Source organism: Leptodactylus fuscus, chromosome 3 (assembly GCF_031893055.1).
Source record: "Leptodactylus fuscus isolate aLepFus1 chromosome 3, aLepFus1.hap2, whole genome shotgun sequence".
NCBI classification, from domain to species: Eukaryota; Metazoa; Chordata; class Amphibia; order Anura; family Leptodactylidae; genus Leptodactylus; species Leptodactylus fuscus.
In genome coordinates this window covers 81,383,635-81,403,758 of record NC_134267.1, presented here as the reverse complement: position 1 = coordinate 81,403,758, position 20,124 = coordinate 81,383,635, and the positions used below count along the sequence as shown (strand labels likewise).

Below are 20,124 nucleotides of genomic sequence, written 5' to 3'. Positions count from 1 at the left end.
AAGTGTGAAAAACTTAAATTGTAAAATGGTAATTTTAGGTGATCATGGATTTTACAGTTTTCCTAGTTCTATAAGCTGTTGGACTCTAATTCACACTTGTAATGGTTTCAGTAATAATTATTATATTATTATATAATTATTATTTATAATAATCACTGATATTTCATACCACAGCAGGCTGTGCTACTCTGATCAGTAATTAGCAACAGAATCCTAAAGACAACATGCTTTATATATACTATAGCTGGTTGGAATTTCAAATTAATTCACTAATACATAATAATTAGAGATGAGCGAGTAGTATTCGATCGAGTAGGTATTCAAACGAATACTACGGTATTCGAAATACTCGTACTCTATCGAATACTACTCTTATTCGCAGTAAAGATTCGATTCAGAACCAGCATTGATTGGACAAATGCTATAACATTCAGCCAATCAACGTTGGTTCTGCAGCAGGCTCGTCTCTGCTAGTCGGGAGAGCAGGCAGCTTGCAGTTATGCGGGAGCTTACTTTTTCCCATAGGAATGCATTGACCAGTGTTGATTGGCCAGTGTACAGTATTCGGCCAATCAACGCTGGTTCTGCCGGAGGCTCAACTGTGACGAGGCGGAGTCCAAGATCGGTTGATGTGGTCCGATATTAGACTCCGCCTCGTCACAGACGTGCCTCCGGCAGAACCAGCATTGATTGGCCGAATGCTGTACACTGTATAGCATTCGGCCAATCAACGCTGGTCAATGCATTCCTATGAGAAAAAGTCAGCTCCCGCATAACCGCAAGCTGCCAGCTCTCCCGACTAGCAAAGACGAGCCTGCTGCAGAACCAGCGTTCTGCTGGACGAGTAAGGGCTGGTTCACATTAGCACTTGCCTCCCGTCCGGAAGGAGTCCGCAGGAGGAACCCCCGAACGGAATATCAGCGCAACTACAAGTGCTGAACAGTTAAGCACACGGACCCCATAGCATATAATGGGCTCCGTGTGCTTGCCGTGCACTGACCGCACGTGCGCTTTAATTGCACTTCGCTGCTCCTAAACATACTCCTCCTGCTACTCGTGGACTTGGTGACTCTCCTTTAGTCGAATAGTGGTTTCCCCTGAAATGAGCATTTTCTCCATAGACTATAATGGGATTCGATATTCGATCGAGTAGTCGAATATTGAGACTCTACGCAAAACGAATATCGAATCTAGAATATTTCACTACTCGCTCATCTCTAATAATAATGGTATAATAATGATAATAATAATTGTATTTGTTTCCCAGCTTATTTATGGTACAAAACTTACTGTAACTAAACTATTTAGTCAAACATAAGGTAGCTATATACAATTTACTGCATTATTTTTACCTTTCAGGTTTGTAGCCATGAGCATGAGGTTTTTGTGAGTTCCAGTTCTGACAATCTAATCCAGATTTTGTTTTTGAAATTTTACCTTTATAATTTTCACCATTGCAATGAAAACATTCATCATCTGAAAAATAAACCATGTTGAAAATCAGTTATTCATGTTTTAGCCTGAGTATTGATATCGAGCTAAGTAACAAAGCTAATGACAACCTGCCTCATATTGCAGTTATTAACAATGAAATAAATATAAACTTTTAATTATACAATTAATAAACACAAACTCCTCCTGACCTTCACATTTTGGAATGTCACAGAACTCAAAGCGTTGATTCGGGTCTGTAGTATAACACCAAGGGCCATTTGGATCGCCATCTGGGTTTCTACAAAAATTGGAATCTAGGCCAGCATTTGGATAATTTTTAGGTGTATAGCTAGAAAATACAAGAGTAATGTTATTAGGAAAAATATATAATACTCACGCTAGTAATATACATTATTAATCTTAATAGACAATGTTCATTTCAAAATACAGCAATAAATTGCCTGTCAGTTATTTACAGTTGCTCATTTCATGGCAATACAGCACTGACAAACAGCCCTGCTCATGGAGTGCACCTGATTTTGTCGTGAGCTGTGACTATGTTTTTTTTTGTTTTGTTTTGTTTTTTTTACCATTATGCCAGATTTATGAAGCCCCTTTATTCTATGTGTTTTCAATTAAATGGAAAGACGGCGCTCTCAGGTCACAACAGGATTTTATTCAATAAGACAATGATGCACAACGCTAAAAAATCGCCGCGTTTCGGGCACACCTGCCCTTTCTCAAGTGCGTAACTTCACACAAAGCTCGGTCAGTCTGGAAGATGTATACAAATTGTATGCCCTTTATTCTATGTGAGAATTCCCTATCCACCACTTGGTGATTTTGGCTAGAAAAGTAGGTGTGGCTGGCTAGGTGAAAATGAGTTTGCCGGATTTATTATTTGAGCCTTTTTCGGAGAGTCACGTAAAACTCTCCGGATTTATTATTTGAGCCTTCTTCGAAGAGTCACGTAAAACACAGTGCAGACTACAGACTACACTCTTCTTAAGAAATTCTTTATTTTGGATTTGGTGGGTAAAGATTGCTCTGAGACAGAAAAATCAGGGTAGCTGAAAGGATTTGAAGTCATCTTTCTAAATCCAGAGAAGTGACTTGTATCTGCTTCCTAAAATAAAATTCTGTTCTGTGTCTGCACCTTATTATGTATTAGCAAAAAAAGGCGCAAGACATATGGCAAGGAAATGTGCATGAAATTTATCAACAACTTGCACCCGATTAGTAAGTCATGCCAGAAATTGAAAGGGTGCACAAAAGGCACAACTACACGAAGTTCCAGCAAAAAGAGGCGCATTTGATAAATAACCCCCATTGTGTTAACCACAATGATGTCAACAGGGCATACCGATCACAGTTGCAGGGGTGTGCAACCAGGCTCGGAGGGGAAAGGGGCCACAGTGAGGCTTCCGCTTCGATCATACAATCTGATGAGGAGTTCAGGATAGCATAGGTGAAGCTAATTCTTCATCTGAGGATTCAGATACGGATGTAGCAAAACCACTTTTCCTCTAGAGAAAATTCAGAGATTATTGAAGTTCATCAAGTCACAGAACCATGATGATGACTATGGGGAAGCCTCTAGTTCCACCTCTAGGGGGCCTTCTAAGTGGACAACATGTTTAAAAGAACTATGACCACCAAATGGAAACATCCAGAGAAGTCCTGCGTGAAGTAGCCAAGAATTGTGCTCTGGCTTCTCTTCATTGAAAAGAGATAGCTTCAGGGGTCCCCTGGGACAAATTGTTGTACTCTTTGAAGTGCATAGCCTTTGAGGTGGATTACCTCAATGATGCCTCTCTTCTCCAGGTGAAGTTATTTACCAAGTCTTTGACCTTGACTATTGCTGCCCTTCGCCCCCTATGGTTAAACCGTGGAGGGCCGATTATACCTCAAAATTTAATATTCGGCAAGAACATGATAAGATTATAGAAGGACTAATGATAAAGAAAGGAAAGTCCCTTCCTCAAAGACTGCCACCTGCAAGAGGTCAAGTGTGGACGTTTCAGTTTCCTAAGTGTGAACCCCAACCGTTGTTTTTTCATTGACGATAAGAAAGTCAGAAAGCCAAATTTCTGATTATTAATTTCTCCCTCCTCTAAGACATAAAGGTCCCGGGAGGGGGGTGTAATAGATTTTTGTAGATAATCCAAGGGTCTTCTAGATAATCCAATCCTGTTGTGGCATAGATTTTTCTAGATTTATATAGACCTCTCACCTCCTTGCTCTCCATCAGAAGGCTCCAGAGTCCTCAGTACTGGACTGTATAAAAAGCATTTCATTCCACTGCAAAGTCAAGGATCTGAAATTTATTCTCCAGTGTTCCTGGTTCCAAAAACTTAGGAGACTGGGGGGGAAGATAATAGACCTACGGTACCCCAGGAGAGCCATCACCAAAAAAAAATTACACATGGAATTTGAATTCCAGACCCCCCTCTCCTGTGCTATAGACAGCCACCAAACCTCAGGAATATGATGATTAGCAGCTCACTGTCACCTCCAACTAACACAGGAACATTTCCATGCGGAAAGAAAAGATGCAAAACCTGCCCTAACATACTGACCACTGACCAGATAGAGATACCAAACTAACAGGGAATATAAAATCCCAGGTACGTTCACCTGTAACACACCTAATGTAGTGTATTTAATATTATGCACCAAATGTTCCACTGAAAATCTGTATGTTGGAGAGACCGGTCAGAAGCTCAGAATGAGAATGAACGCACATCGCCATACAATTAGGGAACAAAGAATGGACCTGCCTGTGTCAAAACATTTCTGCAACGAAGATCATAATATCACCAATGACATGAAATTGTTGATTTTAAGAGGGAATTTTCAATCCACGAAGAACAGACGGATTTATGAGTACAAGTGCATGACCCTATTTAACACTCTGGAGAATGTAATGAACCTTTCACATTGGTTCACGACATCCTACAGAAATCACTGACCTGAGACAGCCATAAAGATAAGAACCTGGGAACTATGGACTTGTTTACTTGTACATACCAATAAGCCTCTTCCCCCCCCCCCTCCTAAAATTCTATCCCTATGTGTCCTGTTGTACATAAATATGCAGATTTCAGAAATTGTTTTCAGTGAAGAAGCCGAGAGCTTCAAAACGTTATAATCATTATGAGTTAGTCATTAAAAAAGGTATTATCTACTGAAGACTTTCAAGTTTTTTGTTTTTTATGTTGGGGGCAATTAAGTGTCTGTGTTGGTATGTGATTTCAACTCAATTTGTAGCCTGAGTGTAGGGTGAGAGCAAGATTGAGTGAATGGAGTGAACTAACCCTTGACAGCCGAAACCATGTGAAAAACATAGTAACATTTACCTGGCATTAGTCCTATTAAAAACTGCATATAGTTAAAAAGAAGTGTGTAAACCCCACCTTAAGCCCCATGTAGTGGGCCGCAGACAAAAATGGTTAAAAACCCCAAATTTAAAATTGTTAAAAACCCCTTTAAAGGGGCTCTATCAGCAAAATCATGCTGCTAGAGCCCCACATATGCGTGCATAGCCTTTAAAAAGGCTATTCAGGCACTGTAAAAGTTAAATTAAACTACCCCCCCGTTTTAAAATAATAACTTAGAAAAGAATCTTCTCTACTTACGGAACGTGCACCCTGGGCGGGCCCTGGGCGGGCATTCAGGGTGCGCCGTCTTCTTCCCCGCCTCTTCTTCCTCTGTCGTCTTCGGGTCCCATCCTCCTCCGGCGCTTGCTCGCGGACACTGATAAAAAAAACAGCCCGGGCGCATGCGCAGTAGCACGCGGCTTCTACTACGGCTACTGCGCATGCGCCAGGGCTATTTTTTTTTTTATCAGTGTCCGCGAGCAAGCGCCGGAGGAGGACGGGACCCGAAGACGACAGAGGAAGAAGAGGCGGGGAAGAAGAAGACGGCGCACCCTGAATGCCCGCCCAGGGTGCACGTTCCGTAAGTAAAGAAGATTCTTTTCTAAGTTATTATTTTAAAACGGGGGGGTAGTTTAATTTAACTTTTACAGTGCCTGAATAGCCTTTTTAAAGGCTATGCACGCATATATGGGGCTCTAGCAGCATGATTTTGCTGATAGAGCCCCTTTAATATTCACTGATATTTAAATTCAATATTGTTGTTCTATACTTTGGTGTGTGAGGAATCGTTGCTGTCCATTCCTGGCATGTTTTCCCGGAGCGTGTTTTGCATTCTGTTCCCCTGTAAGTTTTTCCATCTCCTGTGATGCAATTCTCAAGGTAAACTATAAAATAAGTAATACATATTTGTAGATGATGAAAAAACAAGCAAATATCCATTTAGAAACTGACCAACATTTACATAAACCGCAAGGCATTATTTATAGGAACACAAAACACACAGAAGTAATGTCTGAAGTTGTGTTTTTGACACTGATCAGCAGGGGACAATCCTCTGTGTAAGATTTCTTTAAAGGAACCTTTTATTAGGGATATGTATCTTAAACTAAGCACACATCAGAATAGCCTTTAGAAAGGCTATTCTACTCCTACTTTTTGTTCAGTCCTGAACGCTGCCATTCTTTAAATAAATCACTTTTTCTATATATGCAAATGATGCTCAGTGAGCACAGGGGGCATTCCCCCTGTACTCCGAGCACAGCTTCATCATGCCTTGAATGACACCTCCTGGGCTGTTGCATCACGCCCCCTGAGATGTCCTGATCCCCCTCTTCACTGCGTAAGCAGCCAACCCTGTCTCCAGTGGGCTCAAAATCCTGCGCATGCACTTTACACAAGCACAATACACTCGTGAAGGAATAGAATAAAGATAGCCGCTGAGGATATGCTGTTGGCTCTGCTTTAAAGGGGTTTTCTAGGCAAAAATGGACAACCCTTTTAATTTTTAAATCAGCTGTGGGCTGCGGTGTCCTCCCGGCGCATTGCTGTCCTTCTGCTGATTGGGTCTCTTCTGGAGTTCTGTTGAAGCCGCTGATTGACCTCAGCAATCACATGACCTCTGAGGCCAATCAGTGAATGGCTTGCAATGTCATTACCTGTGGCATCACAGGTCTCTTCCTGAGGCCTGCTGAGGCTTCATCAGAACTCCGTAAGAGACCCAGAAGAAACTGCTGGAGCAGAGGAATCGGGACGCGCCAGGAAGACACCAGCGCATCGGGAACAGGCGAGTATGCATTTTTTTTTTCCATTGCCCTCGGTTGATTTAAAAGTTAAGAATGGCTGTCTTTAACCCGAAGTGGCAGAAACAACAGTGCATGCTCAAGATTTTGATCCCGCTGAAGATAGCATCAGCTGCTTATGCAGTGAAGAGGAGGACCTGGACATCTCAGGGCCGTGATGCAACAGCCCAGGAGGCGGCATTGAAGGCATGACAAAGCTATGTTCAGAGCACAGGCGGAGTGCCCCCAGAGCATCATTTGCCTATACGGAAAAAGTGATTTATTAAATTTAATTTTATTAAAAATGGCGGTGTTCAGGACTGAACCAAAGGTAGGAGTAGAATAGCCTTTTTAAAGGCTATTCTGACTTGTACTTAGTTTAAAATGCATATCCGTAATAATATATTCCTTTAAGTATCAAGCTAGGTGGCATGCTTAGGGTTAACTTTTTATTAAGACCTTGTACACATGATAATAGTCATATTGCAATCAATGTTGTGCCTCTGCATAGAATACAATGCTTCTGTGGGAAGATGGTAATGCGACCTGGAATCTGAAAAATACTTTGGTGTTCTATCAAGTAAGCTTATGGCAGACTATAGGCACCATATTATGGATGTTACAATGTGGTTCCACCAATATATAAATATCAAGACGTAATGCAAGATATAATCAATCAAGATGCAATGTTACCTGCAATCCCTTTCATATATAACATTGCATAGTACACACATGCTATGTATGGGAGGGGCTGCAGATAATATTGCATAGTGCACACCTGCTAGCTGCATCCCCTCCTATGTGGTCCCTTGACTGTTTATCCCCCTACAATGTACCCTTCACTGGTTCCACCCTCAACACAGTAGTCACTTCACTGGTTCCCCCATACTGAATGAGGACCAGTGATGGGGACGCTGTATGAGGGACCATTGATGGTGTCGGTATATAATGTGGGGCCAATGATAGGGGCTAATATCCTTGGAGGGGGACACCTTAAAATGTGTTGGCCATTAGGAGGGATTATCAATTGTCCATGAATTGGAGCGACCCCTGTGACTGTTGGAGAGGTGTACAATTGGAAAAGAAAAAAGAATACTCACCTGTCCCAGAGCTCCGGTGTCCGCCACCAGTCTCCGCTCAGTCTCAAGCTGGCTCCTCTTTTCTGGAAGTCCAACACCTCATGACACCATTAGAGAATAGTCAGTGGTCTCAGGAGTCACTGGAGAGGGACTGGTGTCATCACTCACATATGTCACAGACAGCCACTGGTCTCAGCGGTCATATGGGGAGCAGGGCTCAGGTGAGTATAGTTTTTTTTTTTTTTTAATTTTACACCTCCCACACGTGTTGTTCCAATTCATGGACAACCAATTTAAGGGGTTTACCCACCTTTCTAATATCGATGGCCTATCCTTAGGACTGCAGTGGTGCACATCATATGGTAGATGAGCAGATAACTGGCGTAAACGATGATAAAACTGACAGGGCGAGGAAATTGGTGTTACTTTTTTTATAGCTTGTATGCCAGTAGCAGTAGCGTGGACCCCTAGAATCAATTCCACTTTTGGGGCCCTAGACATTCCAGTTTGACACTGGCAGGGCCCCAATCGAAAATCTATTCTGGGGCCCCTAAATACTAAGTACCATTTCGAATGAACGTTTATTTTGTGTGGCATTGGGACCTCTGGGGCCCCCTTAGGTTTCAGGGCCCAGAAGCAACTGCTACCTCTGCACCTCTTATAGCTATGCCCATAGCAGGTATGTACTATGCAATATTGCCTGTAGTCCCCCTCACACATAGCAAGTGTGTATGATGCAATATTACCTGGAATCCTTTCTAAACCAACCACATGTGAACTATGGAGTATATAAAACTACTTTAGTTTATACTTACTTTCTTTTTCATACAAAGCAACATCATTTTTTCTCTGTATATGTGATGATTTCTGGTTATCCATTAGTGTAACACAAAATTGATTTTTTGTGCTAAACAAAAACGACCTAAAAGATACATAAGTATTAGATCTCAGTTCTGCTATAAAACTTCATTAACATAAAAACAAAGGAATGTAACTACTGTACATGAATTAGATGGAATATGTCAGCAGGGAAATGGCTATTAAACCCTCCCCTGTACCTTGTAATGTGCTAAGCACATTTTTTAACAATATGCTTATTAGTTCCAAGTGAAATTGAGGAGTTTTCTACTTTACTAGAGCTCTGCTTTATCTTTCTCTCTCCACCTCTCCCCCCCCCTCCCCCTTCAGTTCTGCATCTATACTCTTGGCAGACAGTTCTTCCTCTTCCCAGTGTCTGCAACCAGGTACCTGCACTCCCCTGCCCTTCATAGTACAGTATAGGTGTGGCAATTGAAGCGGAGAGATGAAAGTAGAGCTTGGGAAAACTGGGATACTAAGGAGACATACCAAGGAGGACTTATTTGCATATTTGGTGCTCTTTGAATCTTTGGCAAACTTCTTCATCACACGTGGAATTAAGCCTATTGCTAAAATGCATTTTTCAGCAAAAATGAGTCACTATTCCAGAGTTGAAAGGTATGATTGAGTGCACACTAGCACCTTATACACTACAAGGTCCTGGGCCTTCTTTTATTTATTAGAATCCACAGATTCTGGCACAGTTGGAATTTTTTCTTTGGTTCCTAAGTGCTCTTAGTTTTGATGCCTCATATGCTATTTAGGCTCTTTACAGGTAGATGGTTCTGAGCTCTGACTCTGTGTACCTCTGGATCACGCTTACCTGCTCCTGACTGACACTGCCCACCTGACAGAAAAGAGCATAAGTAACTTATCAGGTACCAAAACTAACTACATTGTATTGTATAGCAGTCCCCTGACACTGGTATAACATCACTACAGCAGCCAGGTAAACAAAGCCCATCCAGTGAAACTGATGCAATAGTGCTAGACCTGGCAGGTAATGCCAAAACACATTGGCCACTTCAAAACCCAAGCAACCTCTTCTAAGCAGCAAGAAACACAATAGTATCTTGCTGCAAGTTTCATCCTGTTTTAAACATACAACCATTTTGTAGTTGTAGAAGCCAAAATGTAGAAGATGTCCTATAGTTTCTTAATCATCTTTAAAGAGATTCTACCATTAAACTACCTTTTTTTCTAATGAACACGTCGGAATAGCCTAAGAAAGGCTATTCGTCTCCTACCTTTAGACGTGGTCTCCGCCGCGCCGTTCCGTAGAAACACCGGTTTTAACCAGTATGCAAATGAGCTCTCCGCAGCAATGAGGGCGGGCCCCAGCACTGAAAGGCCGATGAGCGCATCCCCATTGCTGCCCGAGAGCTCTTTCCTGCGCCGCCTCCTTCTGCAGCAACTCCGCCTCTTCTGGCTTCTCTTGCTCTTGTAGTTCGATACAGGAGCATAGAGAGGCCACCCCAAAATGGCCGCCGGCCGGCTCCTGTATTGAACTGCAAGAGCGGCTACCCAAAACTGGCCGCTAGCCGGCTCCTTTATTGAACTGCAAGAGCGGCTACCCAAAAATGGCTGTTTTGGGGTGGCCTCTCTATGCTCCTGTATCGAACTACAAGAGCAAGAGAAGCCAGAAGAGGCGGCGTTGCTGCAGAAGAAGGAGGCGGCGCAGGAAAGAGCTCTCGGGCAGCAATGGGGATGCGCTCATCAGCCTTTCAGCGCTGGGGCCCGCCCTCATTGCTGCGGAGAGCTCATTTGCATACCGATTAAAACCGGTATTTCTACGGAACGGCGCGGCGGAGACCACGTCTGAAGGTAGGAGACGAATAGCCTTTCTTAAGGCTATTCCGGCGTGTTCATTAGAAAAAAAAGGTAGTTTAATGGTAGAATCCCTTTAAGGTTAAAGCCCCATGTAGTGAGTTGCAGCCAAAAAGGGATAAAAACCATGGTGAAAATGCATCAAGGTTATTTCTGCAGCACTTTTCACAGAAAGTCAGCAGAGTTATCCTATGCAGACTTTCTGCTTCTATTATACCTATACGGAAAGTGCCAGGGTTTCCGTAGGTATAATCAAAAGTTTTCAGCACAAAAAAGTGAAATATAATAAAACTTAGCCTTTATTTGTAAAAGCATAAAATAGGTACCAGATACAGGAATGGAAAAATTTAGAAAAAAAACTTACAAAGTTAGTCCTGTATAGATATATGCACAACAGTGTCAGCAGACAAGCCATAGGATACGCCGTAGGTATAATTGACATGCTGCGATTTATAAAAATGCAGGTCTTAGCCTGTCTGGTTTACAAAGCTCATTTCCTTATGTCCTGATATAGAATTGTGAATTAAGAAAGGAGGTTCTCTGTTAAGGATCTTCATCTCAATTTATTAAGCTCATTTTCTAAGTCTATTTGTGAAGTCTTTTTGACTTCTGCACCACTCACTGCACTTTTCAGAATGCATGGCAAAGTGGGTGTGATGAGCCTGTCTAGCTGTCAGTACTCCAGATTTATCAACACAGACTTTTTACAAGGTCACAAAAATTTTCTCAAACTCACAGTGGGTGGTATAGAAAGTGGAGTAACATTTCAGGACAAACATGTCAGACTTACAGATGTGCATGAATGATCATGTATCATGCAATATTTAATAGGTTTAGCACAAGCAAACAAAACTATACCTCTAGAGCAGGGGTAGGGAACCTTTGGCTCTCCAGCCGCTGTGAAACTACAACTCCCAGCATGCTCCATTCACTTCCATGGGAGTTCCCAGAACAGCAGAGCCAATATGCATGCTGGGAGTTGTAGTTTTGCAACAGCTGGAGAGCCGTACGTTCCCTACCCCTGCTCTAGAGAAACAGCAGGAGACCAAGATGTAAACTAGTTCTATAATTGGGCAGCCTCTCAGAGAGGCTCCAACCCACAGTCTGTAAAAGCTTTGCCAGTGACATCATCAGTCCACATGGACCTACATTATTCAAAAAGAGTAGGATCGAGACCACAGCACCCTACCAACAATGGGAGAAGGAGTGACCAATGGATGAGCTAAAGGCAATCACTGACATTGTGGAACTCAAGGCAGGTATTTAATGTATGGTTTCACATGGCCTTTTTATGGTCCAAGAAAAGGATATATGCTCAAATATTTATCCTCAGGTATAAATTACACTTTACCTACAAGTGAACTTCTGCTCTGTATCACACTTCTTGGCACATTCCAATTCATTGGCTGTGGTGTAAAATCCTCTTTTCCTACCCACCATCCATGCTCCTTTAGTTTTCACATAGGCATGAAGTTCATGACTTAAAACTATCAAATAAAAAAATTATTATTGCAGGTTTCAAAGATAGTGAAGATTACAGCAATAGGGTAATGTTACGGTCAGAAACACATACTGTATAAAGAATAGAAGCACACTACAGGGTAAGCTAATTCACTGTGTTATACCTAGTGCAGGGTTTCCCTCTTTGGTGATCTTTGGTTAAGAGGGAAACTAAGGAGACATACCAAGGACGACTTATTTGCATATTTGGTGCTCTTTGAATCTTTGTGTAATGTTTCTTGCCCCTCAGGGTCTTCACCGGGTATAACAGTATTATATGCAGCAGAATATACAGTGTTGGCCAAAAGTATTGGCACCCCTGCAATTCTGTCAGATAATACTCATTTTCTTCCAGAAAATGATTGCAAGCACAAACTCTTTGGTATTAATATCCTCATTTATTTTGCTTGCAATGGAAAAAAAAACACAAAAGAGAATGAAAAAAAAAAGTCAAATCATTGATCATTTTGCACAAAACTCCAAAGACGGGCTGGACAAAAGTACTGGCCCCCTCAGCCTAATACTTGGTAGCACAACCTTTAGACAAAATAACTACGAACAACCGCTTCCGGTAACCATCAATGAGTTTCTTACAATGCTCTGCTGGAATTTTAGACCATTCTTCTTTGGCAAACTGCTCCAGGTCCCTGAGATTTGAAGGGTGCCTTCTGCAAACTACCATTTTGAGATCTCTCCACAGGTGTTCTATGGGATTCAGGGCTGGACTCATTGCTGGCCACTTTAGAAGTCTCCAGTGCTTTCTCTCAAACCATTTTCTAGTGTTTTTTGAAGTGTGTTTTGGGTCATTGTCCTGCTGGAAGACCCATGACCTCTGAGGGAGACCCAGCTTTCTCACACTGGGCCCTACATTATGCTGCAAGATATGTTGGCAGTCTTCAGACTTCATAATGCCATGCACACGGTCAAGCAGTCCAGTGCCAGAGGCAGCAAAGCAACCCCAAAACATCAGGGAACCTCCGCCATGTTTGACTGTAGGGACCGTGTTCTTTTCTTTTTTTTTTCCTGTAAACTCTATGTTGATGCCTTTTCCCAAAAAGCTCTATTTTTGTCTCATCTGACCAGAGAACATTCTTCCAAAATGTTTTTGGCTTTCTCGGGTAAGTTTTGGCAAACTCCAGCCTGGCTTTTTTATGTCTCTGGGTAAGAAGTGGGGTCTTCCTGGGTATCCTACCATACAGTCCCTTTTCATTCAGACGCCGACGGATAGTACGGGTTGACACTGTTGTACCCTCGGACTGCAGGGTAGCTTGAACTTTTTTGGATGTTCGTCGAGGTTCTTTATCCACCATCCGCACAATCTTGCGTTGAAATCGCTCGTCAATTTTTCTTTTTCGTCCACATCTAGGGAGGTTAGCCACAGTGCCATGGGCTTTAAACTTCTTGATGACACTGCGCACGGTAGACACAAGAACAATCAGGTCTTTGGAGATGGACTTGTAGCCTTGAGATTGCTCATGCTTCCTCACAATTTTGCTTCTCAAGTCCTCAGACAGTTCTTTGGTCTTCTTTCTTTTCTCCATGCTCAATGTGGTACACACAAGGACACAGGACAGAGGTTGAGTTAACTTTAATCCATTTCAACTGGCTGCAAGTGTGAATTAGTTATTGCCACCACCTGTTAGGTGCCTCCGGTAAGTAACAGGTGCTGTTAATTACACAAATTAGAGACGCATCACATGATTTTTCAAACAGTGCCAATACTTTTGTCCAACCCCTTTTTTATGTTTGGTGTTGAATTATATCCAATTTGGCTTTTTGAGAATTCTTTTTGTGGTTTTCCATTGAAGACAAATTAAATGAAGATAATAATACCAAAGAATTTGTGATTGCAATCATTTTCTGGAAGAAAATGAGTATTATCTGACAGAATTGCAGGGGTGCCAATACTTTTGGCCAACACTGTACATAATGTTGCAGATCATGAATAGTAGCAGTTTGAGATAAATTCTGATCCTGAAGGCATCTTACAGTTGTCCTACCCAGGCCCCAATGCTTTGCACATCTTGTCAACTGACTGCTATTTCTTATCAGCTGGTCTCCATAACCTCTGTAATAAGTTTTTTAAAGTCTCTTTTAGTTTGTAATAGTTTCACATGAGCCAAGACTTTTTGGGTGATGGGTGGGTGTCCACTGAATTCAGAGATTCAGGTGAAGAAGCCAACCAATGCCGAGAAGAGAAGCCCCAGACCCAAATGGAGGGCCTGGTATACGTCTGGATACTCTTGGTATTCTGTGAAGAGAGCTAGTTGTTAGAAACTGCATTGATTTTTGAGTGTTGGGAGCTCTCTGGGGTAGTGCTAGGGGGTCCAAGAAGAAAAAAAAGGAGTTGGCGGTCTGATCCTACATGGCAACATCATTTAGAAACCAGGGAGCCATACACAGGAATGGTTCAAGATGTTCTCCATTTAGACATGGGGAGTGAATAGCAACTGGACCCCATGAGCTTCAGAACCCCAAGTGTGTAGTCCATCTGGTTAGGAGAGAGGTCCCTCAATGTCACTGTAGAGAAAGTCAGCTCTCCATGGAGGAAAACAACAGTTTGTTCCACTGTCCGTGTTGACAAGGAAGTTGAGGTTGAAACCATGCAGGAGGCCTGTGGAGAATATGATGGATCAGCTGTCTATGTGAAAGGTTTATTCAGACCATTGAAGTCCCAGGGTCTTGACTAATAAGATTGGCTTTGCATAAACTGCTCAGAGGCAGGTAAGCCCTGAATAAGAAGGTACGGAGGAGCTTATCTTGTATTGAGGTGCTCCAGTGCCATCTTGATTCAGTGTTCCTCCAATACCAGGGATAAAGAGGAAGATTTCCTAAAGGTAGGACTGCAGGGCCTGATGGTGTAATAGAAGTCAATGGATTTTACAATATATAGAGGGCATACATAGTTGAAATGCAGCAGTGTGAATATAGCCTAAAAGTTGCCATACACATTAGATTTTAGACTACCATCGTTCAATCTGAAATGAACTGTGTTTGATAGTACGACCAACTGTCCAAAACACAAGAACGACCAAGCGTTTCAACTATCCCATCCACTTGAAACATTAACAGATGAAAGTCATTCAATGAAGTGCTGAAAACAGCCGTCAATGGACAATTTGTGGATGTTTTAGTAGTACAAACACATGCCCACAATACAGAAATTTCCCATTTTTCATTAGTCTAGCCCAAGCACAACAGATCATGGCAGAAAAAAAATCCAACATAATAGATTTTGGTTCTGACCAACTTTAGTTCATGGTTTGAACAACCAACACCAAACAGTCTAAGGCCGGGTTCACACAGAGTATTCTGGCTCGTCATTTGGTACGTAGACGCTGCGGGAGGATTTGCGGGCCGTATACGCTCCCATTGCTTTCAATGGGAGCCGGTACAGTACACGCAGCGCTATTTTGCGGCCGTGATTTTGCGGCGGCCGCAAAATAGCGCCGCGTGTACGGTACCGGCTCCCATTGAAAACAAAGAGCGTATACGGCCCACAAATCATACTCTGTGTGAACTCGGCCTAAAATCGGCCACTTCAGCAGTCTAAAATGTAATATGTATGGCCAATTTAAAGCTAAGGCCTCACAATGTAGAAAAATTGCTTTCCTTGTTGTAGGTTTTGCTGTGTTTTTGAGCCAAAAGACTAGAATGAAGTTAGCAGGAGTAATAAACATAAGAGCTTCCTATATATTACCCATTCCTATTGAAACAGTTTTTGGTTTTGGCTCAAAACGGCACATTTCGCTAGGTGACATAAAAATAAGTAAATAAGCATAAACATTAGGTATTTCCATGTCCAAAAATGCTCGAAAGAATTTTGAGATTTTGTAAACATATTCAAACATAAATATACAGTTTATCTAAATTTTGTGGGTCAGTAAAATCACTGCAATACCAAATTTACAATGGGGGAGATTTATGCAAGACGTACACCATGATCTCGGTTCTGATTCTCTGGGCTGAGAAAGTCCAGGACGGGGACTGAGGTGTCCCCGTCCTGGACTTTCTCAGCCCAGAGAATCAGAACCGAGATCATGGTGTGTCCCCGTCCTGGACTTTCTCAGCCCAGAGAATCAGAACCGAGATCATGGTGTACGTCTTGCATAAATCTCCCCCATTGTAAATTTGGGCCCAACATATTCATTATAATGGATATCTACACCATGCCAGAGTGTGATATGCCAGTGTTAATAAGTCTTCTCTAGTGTGGCATTTTTACCACATACTGAAAGCCAAAAGACAAAATCCTTAAGAAAATGGTGCTGCTGCTGTTTTTTTTCTATATTTCCATACCAATCTTAATACAACACGCAAGTACTATTAAAAAAAAACAATGCAAAAAGACCCATACGTAAGGGGAAACTCTTAGTTCACACTGCTACCCTTTACTCGCCATATTCTGATTAATTTATTTGTATTATTGTGAAAAATGGACAAGAACAAGTGACAAGAATAATTCATATATACAAAGTTTTTCTATAAATATGCTGCGTACCTTGGGCTCAGTGCAAAAAAAGTTACTAAACCAATCAAAGAACAGTACTCACTTTAAGAATAAAATGCAACCAAACATTTTATGACATTGAGAAAACATCAGAGGAAGAACTAAAAAATTCACTAAATATCTTACCTGTGCAAAGCAAGAAGAAAAGGAGAAACACAGATCTACTTGTGATCATTTTAACCGAGTTTTAAGAATGAGTGAAGAATTCTGATCTTAAATGTATTTTATGTGATGGACACAAAAGTCCGATCAGCAAACACAGTTGCAAGCTCTAAATCAATCATTATCCAGACGACCTCTGGATTCCTAGGCTTAAATTGTTCAAACATATCCTTGACAGGAAGTGGCGTAAGCCCCTATTTATGGTAGATGTTTAGTAAGGCAAGTGTGTAAAATTTTTCCCTGTAAATGCTTGTAGAAGAAAAATTACAATACTCAAAATGAATAACACTTTATTATATTTACAATTCATTCCCTGATGGCAGTAATTCAACAATTAATACCAAAATGAAAAATTCTCATCTAAAATTAAAGTGGTTGTTTTCTTTGTGCAACTCTTTTTACAAGGCAGGTTTTGCTGCAACAAACTGATCGAGGTCTGTCTTCTAAGACTTCCTGCTTGACCAATTATCAAGATAGACCACCCATCAAGTATGAAAAATAAAATTAGAAAAGTTGTATCCTTTTCCATAACAGCAGCCATGTCCCCCTTTTCCCCAGTGCTAGTGGACATAAAGCAGGAAGTTTAGAAAGAGAGAGCAGGATTTAGGCTGCAAACTTTTTCTCTATACAGTCAGTATTGCCATTTTGTTGAAAGGAACCCCCAAGTAAATGACAGAATGAATTAGATATGAAGAGCATACCTTCCAACCACCAGATTCAGCAGGACAATCGCAGATTGCGGGTTGACTCCCGTGGTCCTGGTCAGCGGGAGGTATATCCCGCTATCAACTCATCTGCGTCAGGAGCAGATGCACATGAGTTGATTACAGAGGTGAAGCAGGAGAAGACAGCCCCCGCCTCACCACTGTTTCCCTGCCTGCTCGGTTGGGTCTAGAATGGAGCTTCTCCAGGTATATATGATGTCATGAAGAGGCGGGACCTCTCCGAGTAGGACAAGGTCTCTTCCACCACAGCTCTGTGCGCTATAGAGGAAGAACAGAAAGCAATGAGGACTGGAAGATGGAAAGGCAGTGATAGGATTGTTTAGCATCATAGTGAAAGTTTGTGAGTTTGGATGTTTGTGGGTTTGTGTGTTTGGATGTTTGTTCCTCAATCACGCAAAACCCGCTCCACCGATTTGGATGAAATTTTCCACAAACATAGTTACTACACAGGATTGCGCAATAGGCTACTTTTTGTCACAATAGTACACACACGTTTTTTCCCAGGACCCCCACAATACCCAAACTCACATCACCATCTCTGCAATCTCACACACTTTGGACCATAGCAAGCCACAAAATTCATATTACCTTCTACAGTCTAGCCCCTAACCCCACACAATCACATTTACATATACTTTACCACTTTCACCCTCACCTTAACAATACTCCAGGAGGCTAGCTCTTTAAGGGTCAGTTCACATGTGAACTGTCCGCGCGGGTTTTGACACAGAGAGAGCCGCGACTCTCTGTTCAAAACCCGCCTGCCGCGACCATTGCGGTCACGGCTTTCCCCTCCTATGTCAGCTCAAATGAATGAGCAGACATAGGAGGGTGCTGCCGCTAGGTGGAAGCCGCGGTCCAGCGCGCCGCGGTTTCCGCCTGAAGATAGGACATGTCGACAAGAAGCCAGCGGTCTGCATAGACCACCATTGTAAAGGGCCGGATTTTGAAGCGAAATCCGCTGTCAAAATCCGCCCCTTTGCCCATGTGTGAACGAGCCCTAACCCTCCGGAGCAGCCATGTTTGCTGACCCCCACTGCTCTGACGATCCGCGACACCGCCCACCCAGCCACTCCACTGTGTTGCCAGGAGCATGCGCATCTTAGCCACCTACAGAACGTGTTTCCAGCACGCCACTATTTTGTGCCTCCACCGTAGCCCGCACCACCCGAACTACTCTCTCCAGTCCGCCACACTCCCCGACAGTACTCTCACCTCACTGCTGTTTCGTCTTCACAATCCATCCACCTTCCCTAGGCCAACGACACTGGTAAGATTGTGTAATCGCACGAGGCTACGTGTCACACAACTAGGAACAAATATCATTGAAGCCACTATTCTTACAGGAGCAGCTAAAGGTGACAGTGTGTTAATCCCACGAATTCCAATTATACCAAATAATTTTCCCATTAATAAATCTCAAGGGCAAACGCTGAAAGTAGCAGGAATACATTTAGCCACAGCATGCTTCTCACATGGACAACTTTATGTTGTTTGCTGAAGAGTATCCTGTGCCCAAAACTTACATGTACTGGCAGAAAATAACAAATCATACAATGTCGTATATCGAAGTATATTAAACTTGAAATACCTCTGTCCCAAAGACACTATGTACAGTTTCTCAGACCACCGTATAGCAGCTGAAATAAAAATTACATTCAACACAAACGTCTCATGTATTCTCAGAATTACAGCAAAAACAAGATACAAAGTTACATTTCATATGACATACCTGTTACACACTATTAAAACCTTACCCGTGCCTGTATTTAGCCACTTCTACAATCACCGCAGACAAAGTTGCGGGTACCAGCTAGTGGGATTATATGTTGAAGTAGGCTGAGGGGAGGGAGTGATGTATTTACAAATGGGACTGCATGTTGAGGGGCTGAAAAGAGAATGATGTTTTACATGGGACTGTATCCTGGAGAGCCTGGGGGATTTAATGTCCCCCTACAGTTGCCCCCAGTTTAATGCCCCCTCCATCTATTCCCAGATGTATTCAAATCCAATCTATTAACATATCATGTGGATCCAATGAAACACAAAAAACTCATTTGGTCCAAGCCATTTTCCCCAAATTAGGGGACATCCCTGGAACATAGATTGCCACCAACCACATAAGCCCCTGTCTCCCCTGGGGTTCAAAATCTGATTTCCCTGTCTCAAACAACGTATTACTGCTGCAATAACCATAAGACAAATGTTGGGCAGGCCCTATGGTGTTGAGAGGCAAGTATACCTATTTTAAAATGTGTGTATATTGTGTGATTGAACAGTCACCGACAGGGCTGGGACCGCTTGAGGGACTTTATATTATGTGGGAGCCATTTGAGGCGACAGTAAAGTATGAGGGGCCCACTTATGAAACCTTATTGATTGGTTACTGAGAGAACATTATGTGGGAGCCACTCCAGGGGACACTATATTAAGTAGGAGTCAATTGAGGGGACACTTTATGATGTGCAGCCATTTGGGAGGGCACTTTATTGTGTAGGGATCACTTCAGGGGATAGTAAATTATGTAAGGAGCCCACTTACACAGCATGTCATGAAAGCCCATAGTTAAGTTACTGCCACCTGAATTAAGTGGTGTTTTCCCTTTTGAATTGGTGCGGAGATAGGATTTTGTCAATATTCAAATGAGTTCTTTTGAGCAAAGTAGGTAATGTGGCTTACCTCTATGGAGCAACAGCAAAGTCTTCATTGCTCCAAAGATACATTTGCATATTGACAAAAACAGTGATATCTCTGCAATAGAGGCACTGATTCAGAGGGGAAAACTCCATTTGATTCTGATGACACTACTAACCATCCATGTGCGGGCCTGGGAAGATATAATGGGTTATGGTGACAGACTCCTTTCAAGTG

At 42.3% G+C, this 20,124-nt stretch overlaps 1 protein-coding gene across 1 annotated transcript in view; it reads right to left on the bottom strand.

Moving 5' to 3' along the window:
* Window positions 1-16,541, bottom strand: part of LOC142197520 (plasminogen-like) — a 65,335-nt gene extending 48,794 nt beyond the window's left edge. The window contains exons 1-6 of the mRNA XM_075267849.1: window positions 16,493-16,541; window positions 11,708-11,843; window positions 8,487-8,593; window positions 5,584-5,698; window positions 1,644-1,783; window positions 1,353-1,476 (exon numbers count right to left, since the gene is read on the bottom strand). Of these exons, the coding sequence (XP_075123950.1) occupies window positions 1,353-1,476; window positions 1,644-1,783; window positions 5,584-5,698; window positions 8,487-8,593; window positions 11,708-11,843; window positions 16,493-16,541 (671 nt within the window). The remainder of the gene's footprint in view (window positions 1-1,352; window positions 1,477-1,643; window positions 1,784-5,583; window positions 5,699-8,486; window positions 8,594-11,707; window positions 11,844-16,492) is intronic.
* Window positions 16,542-20,124: the final 3,583 nt, after the last annotated feature.